The sequence below is a fragment of the Myotis davidii genome, unplaced genomic scaffold, assembly GCF_000327345.1.
Source record: "Myotis davidii unplaced genomic scaffold, ASM32734v1 scaffold545, whole genome shotgun sequence".
Classification (NCBI taxonomy): Eukaryota; Metazoa; Chordata; class Mammalia; order Chiroptera; family Vespertilionidae; genus Myotis; species Myotis davidii.
The window spans coordinates 360,610-375,742 of NW_006296634.1; the positions used below are offsets into that span (position 1 = coordinate 360,610).

General features: G+C 35.2%; 1 protein-coding gene across 11 annotated transcripts in view; it reads right to left on the bottom strand.

The window, feature by feature from the left end:
• The window catches only part of LOC102774714 (ankyrin repeat and KH domain-containing protein 1), a 134,672-nt gene that overhangs the window by 100,121 nt on the left and 19,418 nt on the right, over positions 1–15,133 (bottom strand). For all 11 annotated transcript variants that reach the window (XM_015569608.1, XM_015569607.1, XM_015569609.1 and 8 more), the window contains exons 2-5: positions 8,669–8,822; positions 4,186–4,342; positions 2,576–2,723; positions 1,728–1,875 (exon numbers count right to left, since the gene is read on the bottom strand). In XM_015569608.1, the coding sequence (XP_015425094.1) occupies positions 1,728–1,875; positions 2,576–2,723; positions 4,186–4,342; positions 8,669–8,822 (607 nt within the window). The remainder of the gene's footprint in view (positions 1–1,727; positions 1,876–2,575; positions 2,724–4,185; positions 4,343–8,668; positions 8,823–15,133) is intronic.

Sequence of the window (15,133 nt, forward strand, 5' to 3'; positions counted from 1 at the left end):
GGGAGAGGTTGTTCTGATTCTATGAATTAATTTGTCCCCATCTGACACTGGCCTCCCATTTAAATTGATTCAATGACGGTTTCCCGTGATGCCAGCATTTGTGATGACTATTAATAAAACACAAGGACAAACTCTAGACAGAGTAGGCATATTCCTACCTGAACCCGTTTTTTCACATGGTCAGTATATGTTGCTTTCTCTCCAGTTTGAAGACCATGTGATGTTATAAAGTTCTAAATACTTCATCACAAGGGAAATTAGTCAAGCACTCTGAAAATGTTTTCACTCTTAATGTGGTGTACAGGGAGATATTAGAATAAGTTTAATCACTTTATCAGTCATTGTTTGCATCACTGTTGTTTTTATATCATGTTTTGTTGGTTTCATATCATGTTTTTGTCATTTTTATATCATGCCTCTGTTGTTGTTATATCCTTTTGTTACTGTTTATTTATTAACTAGAGGCCCAATGCATGAAAATTCATGCACTGGATGGGAGGGTCCCTCAGCCCGACCTGCCCCCTCTCACAGTCTGGAAGCCCTCAGGGACAGGAGGCGACTTGGAGATCAGGGGAAGGCGATGCCCCATCACACCTGTGCTGCTGCCTTGGTTCATAGGTCGACACTCAACCACTGAGCCACACCGGAGGGGCTCATAAGGCCACAAATTTGATCCATGTGCTAAAACAATAAAAGATTCTGGTATAATGAAAATAGGATACATTTTCCCTATAAAATCCCTTATTAGCTTACATGATATTGCTTTTTTTTAAAAAATGTTTTTTTGATTTTTCAGAGAGAGGTAAGGAGAGGGGGAGAGGAATAGAAACATCAGTGATGAGAGAGAATCATCGATCAGCTGCCTTCTGCACACTTCCCACTGGGGATGTGTCCGCAACCAAGGTACATGCCCTTGACTGGAATCGAACCCAGAACCCTTGAGTCCGCAGGCCGATGCTCTATCCACTGAGCCAAACCGGTTAGGGCAATTAATTTCCTTTTAATGTGCACAAATTTCGTGCACCAGGCTACCAGTTAATAAATAAAAGAGTAGTCCTTACTAGAGGAGTTTTCATGCTGCCATTAGAATATCTTATTAGTAAATGCATTCAATACATGTGTCATGAAAAACCTTATGGATAAAAAAGTACTCTCAGGTGCCCTGGCCGGTTTGGCTCAGTGGATGGAGCGTCGGCCTGCAGACTGAAGGGTCCTGGGTTCGATTCTGGTCAAGGGCATATGCCCAGGTTGCGGGCTCGATCCCCAGTGGGGGGTGTGCAGGAGGCAGCCAATCAATGGTCCTCTCTCATCATTGATGTTTCTCTCTCTCTCCCTCTCCCTTCCTCTCTGAAAGCAATAAAAATATCTTATAAAAAAAATAAGTCTCAGGTTAATCTATAATCTAAAGTCAAGGGAGCTGTACTAAATGAGATAAAGAAATTATAAGACATACAGTCCATAATTTTGCCTCTTTAAAAACAATGCATATAATTGTGGTAGAAAAAAATTGTCCCCTACAGAAAAACTTACCAAATAGAATCTAAGTATGGTTTAAAGACTTTTGAAGATATCAAATTAATCTGTATTTTAGTCAGATTCTAAACAAGGGCTGAGATTTTTTTGTAGGTTTACAACTGGTTTTCCCTAAGAATCAAATTTTTATCTCTCAGGTTATAATTAATTATATAAATTTACTTTTTCAAATTCACACATAATTCTCTATATACCTGTTGCAGACTGGGAGTTGACATTTGCATCATGAAGAAGTAGTAATTTCACAATATCTAAATAACCTCCACTGGATGCTGCCATTAGGGGAGTTATGTCTCCTTTAGTCCCTCGATCTTCAACATCAGCATGCATAGCAAGCAATACCTTTAAAACACATACACACAGAGAAATTATCAATTCTTACTATTAACATTATTTCCAGAGAATATGCTAAATCTGGGAAAATACTCTTTTAGAGTGTGTGTAGGAGGATAATAAAAAATAAAAAATAATCACCTTTGGGAAAATATGCCAGCATTCGGTGCTCAAAACACCAAGTTAGATGCTATATTTTTACAATACCATTACACATTAATCTTTAAGTATGTAATCACATTACCCATCCTATTATATAATGGAACTGCGCTTGTCAAAGAATTGGTATTATGCTTGGGATTATCTAATAAGAGAACAACAAAACTATACTCACAAGATAGAAACTGATAAACACATGGCTATTTCCCAATATTGCTCCAACAGGGGGAAAAATTTAAAAGAATTGGGGTAATCTGGCAAAATGAAAATAAATCATCACTTTCTATTATAGCTGCATATTATTTCCAAAGTTTAAAATATTATTTATTTCTAAGAGTTTATTCATTAGGTCTAGTTTTGAGTAAGTGGTAGAAAAATGGGCCATGCCTAGTTGCATGTACAGGCAACAAATTAATTATGTATCAGTTTCTATTTTACCTACGCCAAGAAGGAAAGACTTTGGCTTATAATTATAATTTTTTTATTAATGATAAAATAAAACATCAAAACCCTTCAATAATTTTAATCACCAAAGATTACTTCTGCTTACTTGTGCTAATTCATAATATACTGCTGAACAAGCCAAACACAGCAGGCTTTCTCCTTCTTCTGTATGTTCATTTACACTTCTGCCTTCATCTAGTAATTTACGAACAGCATTTACATCACCATCCGAACAAGCTTCTGCCAGACTGCGACTGAAAATAAAATCATCAACAATTAAGCAACCCAGAAAGACTCAGGGTTCCATGATCATAAATTACATTAAGTATAAATAGTCGTACACAGAAAAATATTGATATAGTAAAAAACAAAACTGTATGAATACCTTGTTTACTGAGCATCCTGTTTGCAATACTTATTCATGGATATCAACTAAGCCAGAATAAGCGAATATGAAATAGTTGTCATTTTTGTATTTTAAAATATCCTAACATATTGTCATATTAAATTTTAAATAAAGTTTTTTTAAAGCTATTAGGATGCACAAGTTTTTCTTTTTAATTTTAATTTGTTGATTTAGAGACAGAGGAAGGAAGAGAGAGAGAGAGAGAGAGAGAGAGAAACATTGATTTGTTGTTCCATTTATCTGGCATTGAAACCACAACCTTAGTGTACCAGGATTATGCTCTAACAAACTGAGCTATCCGGCTGGACTAGATGCACAAGTTTTTAAATAATACTGTATTAGTGTAATGATTCTCAAAGATATCTGAGATATAATCCTATGGTTTAAAATTTTATTCGGTAATAGTAGAAGGTAAAAATCTAAGTAAAAATTTTATTGCAGAATGATTACTAACAAAATCCGTGAATTTCAAACTTAATGTGCATACAAATCACCCATATTTCTTATTAAAATGCAGATTCTGAGTTATTAGATCGAAATTCTGTATTTCTAATAAGCTGTGAGGTGATGCTAATATTGCTAGTACATGGACCATGTTTGAATAGCAAGCACCTAGATTATTGCATTAACAATCCATTTCATTTATTATTTCCCCCAATTTTATTGAGCTATAATTGGCATACAGCACTGTATATGTTTAAGGTGACTTGACTTACATATATTATGAAATGAATACAATAAGTTTAGTTAACATCCATCATCTCATGTAGATACCAAAAAAGTAGGTTTTTTCTTTTGTTGTGCTGAGAACTCTCAAGATTTACTCTCTTAGCAATTTTCAACCAATTTATTTATTATTATTCAAAGCAGTTAATTTAAACTTTACTCCTGTAACTATTAGGAAAAGTAACTTCCTTAGAAATGGAAACCAGATCTTATTCAGTTTGTTTTCTCACACTAATACATTCCACAAGGACGCTTAATGAATATGAGTAGAATGTAAGGATAAAAATATAATATCCATTTTTACATTGATATTTATATACGCATTTATATATCAACTTAAAATGCAAAAGTGGGCAAAAGTAGGTTTACAGTTGTTCATACACAAGAAGACATGCAGGTTATGATTATTACAATGGCTTTATTAATTCAAAAGAATATCACAATGGTACAGTAAACCCACTTATGTCCACCCTGTATAATATCCACTTGACTAAAATTTATAAGCCCCTCCAAAAGATATATTTAACCAAAATTTGTTATTCAAGAAAACATCTAATATCCAGCAGAAGTCATTAAATACATACGTGTCTATTTGTCCTGCATTGTGGCCGTTTTCTGCTTTCATTCGTGTCAGTGCAGCAGCAGCTTCATCCAGCGCACAACTTACTGAGGATGTTAATCTCCGGAGTACCTCAGGATCTGCAAAAGCTTTACCATCAGCAGTTGACAATTTGCCAATTCCTTCAGTGTGCGTCAAGCAATCAGAAGTGCAGGGAAAGAAAACCATAAAAGTGCAAATTGTAATTACATTTCTAAACAAGAAAGATTAGGCTGATAATTTCAATTTTGCCACTAATGTCAAAAGACCATCATAATCACCTACGTTTTAGTCTTTCCATCTTTACAATCAGTGCATATAATATTAATTTGTTCCCTACTTAACTCCAAATGTAACTTAATAGGATGCTTATTTTAGCAAATAAATGAGATTTCCTTCAAAGTATATAGTCATACCATAAGATCTCTAGGACAGAATTGTATTTGTTTATAGACTGTTTTCAGTAGCAACAAAGGGGATATTCTGTAATGTTCAACAAACAATATAATAGTTTCTTCCTCTGGCCAAATAGCCACTTAGAACCATCTTCTAGGGCCACATTTTAAATTAAAATAAATTCATTCTTGCCCGACCAGTGCAGCTCAGTGGCTGAGTGTCAACCTATGAACCAGGAAGTCACAGTTTGATTTGTAGTCAGAATGCATGCCTGGGTTGCAGGCTTGATCCCCAGTAAAGGATATGCAGGAGGCAGCCAATCAATGATTCTCTCTCATCACTGATGTTTCTCTCACTCCCTCTCCCTTCTCTAAAATAAAAAAAAATGTTAATTAAAAAATTCATTTTTATTTTTAATTTTATTATTTGCTTATGATGTACCAGACACAAGGGAGACAAAAAGGAATAAGACATAGTTCCTGTCCTCATAGCACTCACAGTCAAGTAGGACTATCAGATGTCTAAGTTGGCAATAAATCGTTTTATCTAGAATCAGTGACTACTGTAAGCAAAAATTTTGTTGACAGTATCACTGCCTGTTACTACTAAAAATGAGAGAAAAATAGTAAAAACAAATTTTGGAGAACAACAACAAAAAATGGGAAAACTTGCCCAATAAGATAGAAAATGACCCTAGCTGGTTTTACTCAGTGGATAGAGTGCCAGCCCACAGACTGAAGGGTCTTAGGTTTGATTCCAGTCAAGGGCACATACCTAGGTTGCAAGCTTGATCACAGGCCCTGGTCAAGGCACATGCAGGAAGCAACCAATCGCTGTCTCTCTCTCTCACATTGATGTTTCTCTCTCTCTGTCTCTCCCTCCCTTCCACACTCTCTAAAAATCAATGGAAAAATAGCCTTGGGTGAGGATTAACAACAAAAAAGAACATCAAAAAAACAAAAATTGCTTAATGTACCAGAAAAGAGGCAGTCCTGAGTGAGAATCATGAGAATCAGAAAACAGAGAAATGAATTTAAAACCCTTAATTAGAGATCTGAAGTAGTGCTCACAACATCAGTGGAGTGTCAGCCTAAACTAAGGGGTAAAGATGTACTACCACTAAAAAAATTTGGTCTGGAAAAGGAAAGGAAATAAGTCCAGAAAATATTTGGAAAATAGGAATGCCTTTTCTCCACCTTTCTTTCTGTTCTAAGTAAAATGTAAGGTTCCAAAGCACAGAAAAAAAAGAAGGTGGCTAGGGGCATTCCCATTTTAGAAATATTATACATTATACCCCTAAATCACAACCAGGAAACTCATAAAAAATCAGACTAAAAGGGAGGGATACCTAGTATAATTACTAATGTGATCTTCATTCCTTTTTTTATTGTTGTTGTTGTTGTAATTACTAGTCCTGCCCTAAATTAAACAGTCTTCTGCTGGATACTTACATATTTTGTTCAATATATTTTTAAGTGTGCATCAATTCCAAAAAGAGACATTAGATGGACTAAAAGTCAATCACTAAAAATTGTACCTATGCTTTCATAACAGGATAAAGTTAAAGGAATAACAAGAGGATATCAAGTAAATACATTCCTAACATACTATTTATGTCTTTCTAAGAATAATACAGAAAAACTCAATTTTCTTTAGCTCCTACTTTTCCCCTAGTCTTTATTTGGTCAAATGTATCATTGCTTATTTCCTTCAATATCAAATGTGTTAAAAGGTTGCTGTAATTTTTCTGAATACCTACCTTTTTTTTTTAATATATTTTTTAAAATATATTTTATTGATTTTTTACAGAGAGGGAGAGAGATAGAGAGTTAGAAACATCGATGAGAGAGAAACATCGATCAGCTGCCTCCTGCACATCTCCCACTGGGGATGTGCCCGCAACCCAGGTACATGCCCTTGACCGGGATCGAACCCGGGACCCTTCAGTCCGCAGGCCGATGCTCTATCCACTGAGCCAAACCGGTTTCGGCCTGAATACCTACCTTTAATATTATGTTTATTAAAGGACAGTTGACCCTTAAAGAAAACGGGTTTAAATTGCACGGGTTCACTTACACACGAATTTTTCTCAATATACAGTTGGCCCTACATTTCCCTGGGGTTTCATATCCACAAATGTGGAGGGCCAATTACATGCACTGTTCTACACCATTTTATATAAGGAATTTGAACATCCATGGACTTTGTACCCTCAGAGGGTCCTGGAACCAAATCCCTTAAATACTGAGAAATAACTGAGTTTGGGGGGAGTTAAAAGTTATATGTGAATTTTTTATTGCATGGAGGTTGACAACCCTAACCTCCTGTGTTGTTGTAGAATCAATTGAACTCAGAAGCTTAATGACATTCCCCATACTTTTTTAAACTTTTATTTTTTATTTTCCGTATTTTAATAGCTGTAACATAGCCTAACATATATATCGCTGTAAAAACATATATATCTCCATAAGAAGTGTCCAGGTGCTATTTTAAAAAATAAGCTGTAAATTCTTCCAGATTAAATTCTTTCATATGTGTAATGTGCACATATATTTATATTAACACATTGCGGATGGATCACGAGAATTCTCACTTCATATTAGAGTGTTTTACAAAGTATCATACTTTAAAAAGATATTAGGTTGTAAGAACATGTAATAAATAACCTCAAAATGCAATGGGTATTTAATTTTAAAGTGTGCCTTTAACATTTATGTAAAATGTATTTTGGTTTTTTTTAATATATTTTATTGATTTTTCTAACAGAGAGGAAGGGGGAGGGATAGAGAGTCAGAAACATCGATGAGAGAGAAACATTGATAAGCTGCCTCCTGCACACCCATTGGGTATGTGCCCGCAACCAAGGTACATGCCCTTGACTGGAATCGAACCTGGGACCCTTGAGTCTGCAGGCCAACACTCTTATCCACTGAGCCAAACCGGTTAGGGCTGTAAAATGTTTTTGTACTTGTTCGATAGAAACTTACCTGGCCTCTGGGTAAAGCTAGCAATAAAACTACTGGTCTGCAATGTGTTAAGTAAATAAAGGAAGTGTCATACAAAGTGAACATTCAAAAGCAATATACAAATATCAGAAAAAAGTTAACTTCCTTCTCAAAATATAATTTTAGGAGATAAAAGGTTTTCATTACAGTATAATGGAAATTTTGTGTAGCAAATAATGAAGCAGGTTGAAAAATAAAAGTGATAAGTATTTATTATTTTAAGAAAGCATGCTTATCACAGATTTTCTTTTCTGCTAGTTCAGAATAAGTTGATATAGCTTGGTATATTTGACTAGAGCTGATCCAATTTTGTGTTCAATTTTTATTTAAGATTTTCTAAGTAAAAAAAAAAAAGCAATCTATTATTAAGATACATAAACTAAAATAATCATAGAATTCCCTAAATCAGTTAAAAGATTCATAATTTGATGAATTAAATTTAAGTTTACCTTTCACAGTTTTATTTTATAATATAATTAGTAATAAATTTTCCTTGATAACTAGGTTATTATCTAATACCTTAAATATGTTAGTGCAGAGCCCAGAAATCACTCACAGAAAACTTTCAACCAAGAATTTTTAAAATATAAAATGTGAATGTTTTCTTCAGGGTAAAAAAAATAATATATTGTATAGAGATTTCAAATTTCACAAAATCCTATATAATAAAAGGCTAATATGCAAATTGACCGAACAGCAGAATGACCAGTTACTATGACACGTACTGACCACCAGGGGGCAGATGCTCAATGCAGGAGCTGTCCCTTGGTGGTCAGTGTGCTCCCACAAGGGGAGCGTTGCTCAGCCAGAAGCTGGGCTCATGGGTGGCTAGCGCAGCAGCAGTGGTGGGAGCCTCTTCCGCCTCTGCGGCAGCGCTAAGACTGTCTGACTGATGGCTTAGGCCCACTCCCAGACTGCGAGAGGGTGCAGTCTGGGCTGAGGGACACCTCCCCCGCCCCTTGTGCACCGGGCCTCTAGTGTTATATAATTTAGGGGTAATCTTATATAACTTTGTATAACAATCTAGACTTTTAAAGAGTTGAAAAAGAGAAAACAAAAATTACGCACCTGCTGCTTCTAGCAATGCTTCTAGTCGTGCCTGTGTCTCTGGATCCACAGTGCGTAGGTCTGCTCCTTCTGCAGTGCTTGATAAGAATATCTCTGATGTTGTTTTAAGCACTGGGTTATCCAGGTCTTCTTGGTCCAAAATAAATGATTCAACCTGTTTATGAATTAAAGATGCAATATCCATTAAACTGATCTCAATATTGTTAGAATAACTGCAATTTAAGGTAATATGACTTCTGATTTGGAATTTAAGTATAACCAGATAAATTACTGCAGAAATATGGGACTATGGGAAGAGACTTTGAGGGAGCCTCCCAACTATCTCCTATCTTTAGCTCTGATTACAAATATAACATAGACATACCAAATTCAAGTTTTCTAGAGAGCATTGTATCTTCTGTGCCTAACACAGAGCTGAAAAGCAGCATTTTTTCAGTGAAGGAAATCTATGAACATAACCCCCCAATATGATGTATACAGGACTACATAGTAAAAAGACTAGATAGCATAGATAAGTCATCAGGCACAACTTTTCCTTGTTTCTAATTAATTTATTCAATTCTAACTCTTTAAAATAATGTAATCCACTGCCAAATAACTGCAGTCCTAGAGACAAGCAAGCTCCATGAGATTAGGAACCATACCTATTTGTTCATTGATCCTCTGGGTCTAAAAACATATTCATTAAAATAAATGATATAGCAAAATCAACTTATGAAAATAAAAACAACCCACTAATTTCAAATAAAGTTCATTTTAAATAAATTCTCTTAAATAAAATATGCACAACTTTTCTGGAAAGCAATTTGGAAATGCGTCAAAATGCCTTAAAAAGCTCATGCCCTTCTCCAGTGTGTGGCTCAGTGGTTGAGTGCCAACCTATGAATCAGGAGGTCAAGGTTCGATTTCCAGTCAGAGCACATGCCTGGGTTTTGGGCTTGATCCCCAACAGGGGGCAGGCAGGAGGCAGCCAATCAATGATTCTCTCTCATCACTGATGTTTCTATCTCCCTTCCTCTCTGAAATCAATAAAAATATATATTTTTAAAGTTCATGCTCTTTGTCCTCGTAATTCCATTTTAAGGAATCTATTAAAAATTTACCAGGTGTACCAATAATGCGGATTTTTTTCAATAGATGGAGTTACACATATGTTGATATACCTTATCTGAAAGCTAGACAAAACTATGCAAGGATGTTCACTGCAGCATTAATTAAAATTCCAAAAAGAAAAAGAAAAAACTACAATGGGAAATTTGGTAAATACATTTTGAACATTCACAGAATGGACTACTATGCAGTCATTATACACAGTGTTTTTGAAGCATACTGAATGGCATGAGAAACCATCAAGCTAAGTGAAAGCCACAAGATTCAAAACAGTATGGTCGTTATTTTGCTAAAAGTATATATGTACATGTAAGTAAACATGAACATGAGTACTCATAGTATATAATCATGAGTACATATTTACATACCTATATATGTCTATCTAAAATTTAAAAAAGTATAATATGCAAATCAACCGAACAGCCAAACAGCGGAATGACCGTCCGGACAACCTTCTGGACAAAGCCGGGGCTGCAAAGGCCAAGGCAGCGAAGACAGCTGGGGCTGCGAAGGCCTACTCTTGCACCAATTTCATGCATCGGGCCTCTAGTAATATATAAATATGTATACCTGGGGAAGTTAACAGTTTTTGTGATCATGGTATCTCCCCTGCCAGGTAAGTATAGTTAACAGTTTTTGTAGACAGATAGAAAAACTGGAATAGAAAGGTTAAATACTTCTTCCGAGTCACACAGCTAATAAATGGCAAAGCTAGGTTTCAAATCCAGGCCACTAAGCTACAGAATCTGTGCGCTTAATCACTAGGTAATACTATATCACAAATTTATAAACAAAGCACCTCCGTATTTGGACTACACTATTTGGCATATTTAGCTAGTTGATTATTAGTTTCCACAATGGACACCAAATAAAAGTATCCTAATAAAGACAGTAAAGTTAGAATGATTTGGATGTAATTTATTACCTAGTACACTATAATTTTACAAAATAAATTTTTAACTTCAGACCTAATAACATTGAGCAATGAACTATGAACTAGTATGTACTTAGTACTGTATAATACAACGCAGCTTCATTAATATGTAATTACAAAGATGGCATTATAGATCCATGCCAATAGATAAATGTAGAATATTAGTTGTCAAATTATATCAAAAGGTAACTGTACAACTAAGAGCTTGTTATAAGCCCACAACATTAGGTATTTGCAGGTACATATACTTGCCAGTTTGTAAGGATAGATAAAATCATGATTCCAAATTCTGGAATGTTTTTACTGAAGATGGTATTTAGATGTTAACATTTCAATTTTATAAAAAGTATTGGTCTGATGTGGTATTATATATTACTATAGAGCCAAATACAGAGTATATGTATCATATAACATTTTAAAAATCCAAGTTAAGGATTTTCAATCCTCTCCCATTTGTTTCTCCAATATTTACTGAAGTCCTGTTTTATACAAAGCACCATGAGAGCACAAAAATATGGTAGAAGAAATAAGTCAAAGACTCAAACAATGATTACAAAAAGGCCTAAAAGAGAAATATATGGTACAACTATACACAATAGAGAGAAGTCACTTCTAGCCTCAGTAATCTAAGAAGACATCGCACAAGTAGTATCTGAGTTTGGTTTTTAAGGAAGCATAGAATTTCAACAGGTGGTCAGATGGGGGGAGGGGGATAGAGGTGGAAAGGAATGAAATAAAAAACAGGCTTGAAGATGCATTGGAAAATGATGACTGGTCCACACAAAAAACATAAGGTCCTCTTCATACACTGCTAATGGGAATATAAACGATGCAGCCACTGTGAGAAACAGTTTGACAGTTCTTCAAATATCAAACATAGAATTATCAAGTGACCCAGCAATTCTACTTCTATGCATATATATATGAGGATTGAAAACATATATACGTGTTCACACAAAAACTTGTACACAGAAGTTCATAGCTGCATTATGATATAATGCAGACATAAAAATGGAAATGGAAATGTCCATCAACTGATAAATGGATAAACAAAATGTGGTATATCCATACAATGGAATATTATTTAGCCATAAAAAGGAATAAGTACTGACACATGCCAGAATAAAAAGTTATATGAAAGGTCCAGCATAAGCAAATCCATATAGACAGCAAAGGGATTAATGGTTGACTGAAGAGTCAGGGAGGGAGGAATGGATGTGATTGCTAACAAGTCTGAGATTTCTTTCTGGAATGATGAAAATGTCTGAAATTAGATAGTGATGAATACTGCATCTTGTAAATGTACCATAAACCACTGAATTGTACACTTTAAAATGTTAAATTTTATGATATGTGATTATATCTCAATTTAAGAGTACAATTGTGGCTTTAGAAAGAATAACTGCAGGTCGACGCTCTATCCACTGAGCCAAATCACTAGGGCTATCCACTAAGGCTATCTGTTATGCCTTTTAAAACTGGAAGAATGACACTCACTGAGAATCAGCATTCACTTGAATTTTCTTTTTTCCCCCATTCATTTTTTCCAGTTTTCTTGAGGTATCATTGACATCAATATTGTATAAATTTAAGGTGTACAACATAATGATTTCATATGATGCACATATTGCAAAATGATTACCAAAGTAAGTTTAGTTAACACCATCAATTCAGTTACAATTTTTTTCTTTTTCTTGTGATGTCCACGTAAATTGTCAAATGTAGTTTTAGCCATTCTATATTTAAGTTCTGACCCACGTGATAAAAAACTTGAAATAGCTACAACACTTGGGAAAATCTAAAATTCCCAGGATTTTATAGTCACATATAACTAAACACATAAGTGATTTAAAGATATTTGTGTCAACCAGATGTGCCAAAAAGCACTTAATTCTATTATTATTATTTTGTCTTATCTCCTCTAAAATTTTATAATGTGGAATTTTTTAAAAACCCAGTTATGCCTATTACTTTGGGAATACTTGGGGATTACTTTTAGCAGTTCATAAATATCTTACTGATAAACCCACTGAAACACATACTCTTGAAATTCAGAGTGACATAGCATCACCTCAATATATATCTGGCCAGCAAAAGTGGAAACAATTTATAACTACATGAAAATAGTAAATAAGACCAATTCTGTACATTTAATAAAGGCTTGGTAACATAGTACCAAAAAAAGTCTATAAAATGGGTAAGTCCAAATTTATGACATATCTAATGAAATTACTCATTATGCAAAGGAATATAAAGTCTCATAGTTTCTTATATATTGCTGAAGAATTACAGAAATTCCCCTTATTGCCTGATGATACATGTACACAGCACATCTCTATTCATCAGCTTCATTCAGCAGCAAACATGAAATACCCACCTAATAGTGGTATTTGCCAATGGCAAAACTGTTTATTTCAAGTCTTAAATATTGCAGATTTTTATTCTACCTCTGATAAAGTACAAAAATAAAAGGTGGAAAAAATAGGACAAGAGGGAATCTGGCCCCGCCACACACACACACACACACACACACACACACACACACACACACACACAAACTACCTGTTTTTCTCTTGTAGGTTATCTTTTCTTAAATGCTAAAGGCAAAAATTTTGTCTCTCTTCTCAAAAGTCTTGTTTTAAATCTGTTTAAAAAAAATGAGCGTGGTTTGTAGCTTCAACTAGAATTTAAACAAAGGGGTGGAAGAAAGGAAAAGCATTTTTTATCCCACTTGACATTTCAGAAACAAACCACTGGATGGCAACAGTTACTAGGGAGATTAACCACAGAAATCTGCTTTTATCATCTTAAAAACAAACAAAAAAACAGTCACCCTGGCCAAAATCTAGTTAGAAAAATCACTTATCAATCTAATTATGATTTGGCCAAAACATGCTTCCACTAAAAAAAACAATTTATATCTCCTAGCAGGCGTGTCTCAGAGGTTGAGCATTGGCCTATGAACCAGGAGGTGATGGTTCAATTCCTACTCAGGGCACATGACCAGGTTGTGGGCTTGATCCCAGTAGGGGGCATGTAGGAGGCAGCCGATCAATGATTCTCTCTCATCACTGATGTTTCTTTCTCCTCTCTCTCCCTCCTTTTCTTCCTGAAATTAATAAAAATGTATTTTTTAAAAACCAAACAACTTGCCGAAACCGGTTTGGCTCAGTGGATAGAGCATCGGCCTGTGGACTGAAGGGTCCCAGGTTCGGCTCCGGTCAAGGGCATGTACCTGGGTTGCGGGCACATCCCCAGTAGGAGATGTGCAGGAGGCAGCTGATGGATGTTTCTCTCCCATTGATGTTTCTAACTCTCTATCTCTCTCTCCCTTCCTCTCGGTAAAAAATCAATAAAATATATTTTAAAAAAAAAAAAAAAACCAAACAACTATATCAAGTGTAAGGAAACAGTATTATAATTAAATTTTCAATAAGATTAATATATTTTAAGTCATATAATAGTAAAAATCTCACTCTACATTTGTCAATAACCAATTATTACCTTCTCTAATACTATATTTCTGGAATAGCAATTGCTAGTTAAAAGAGAAAAGAACTCAGTAAAAATGAATTATCTATTATAAAACATGTACATTATATTATACATTTTTTTTCTCTAGATAGGTGGTCATATCATGCAATTAGCATGATACCACCACCAAACTCTCAAATATAAGTAGAAAAATACACTATTTTACATAGAATAATTTTTAACAAACAGAGTATATAATTTTTATTTTTAACACGTTAATTTGTATTTTATGTTAGGGACTAAAATATTAGTAGCCACAAATTTTGTTTCTACTAACCTCTTTAAAAGAATTTATTTTTAATGATTTCAGAGAGGAAGGGAAAGGGGGAAGAGAGAGAGGGGAGGGAGGAAGGGAAGGAGGGGGAGGGAGAGAGCGAGAGAGGGAGAGAGAGAGAGAGGGAGAGAGAGAGAGAGAGAGAGAGAGCAAGAGAGAGAGAGAGAGAGAGAAAGAGAGAGAGAGAGAGAGAGAGAGAGCAAGAGAGAGAGAGAGAGAGAGAAAGAGAGAGAGATCAACAATGAGAGAGAATCATTGATTAGCTGCCTCCTGTATGAACCCTACTGGGGACTGAGTCCCCAACCTGGGCATGTGCACTGACTGGGACTCGAACTGTGATCTCTTAGTTCATAGGATGACGCTCAACCATTGAGCAGCACTGGCCGGGCTCTACAAACTTTTAGGAATAATCATCACTCCCATGAATTCCACGTGGAGCTATGAGAAAGCTAAAGGGAAGGCTAAATGTTTTTTTTTAAATATATTTCATTGATTTTTCACAGAGAGGAAGGGAGAGAGATAGAGAGCTAGAAACATTGATGAGAGAGAAACATCGATCAGCTGCCTCCTGCACATCTCCCACTGGGGATGTGCCCACAACCCAGGTACATGC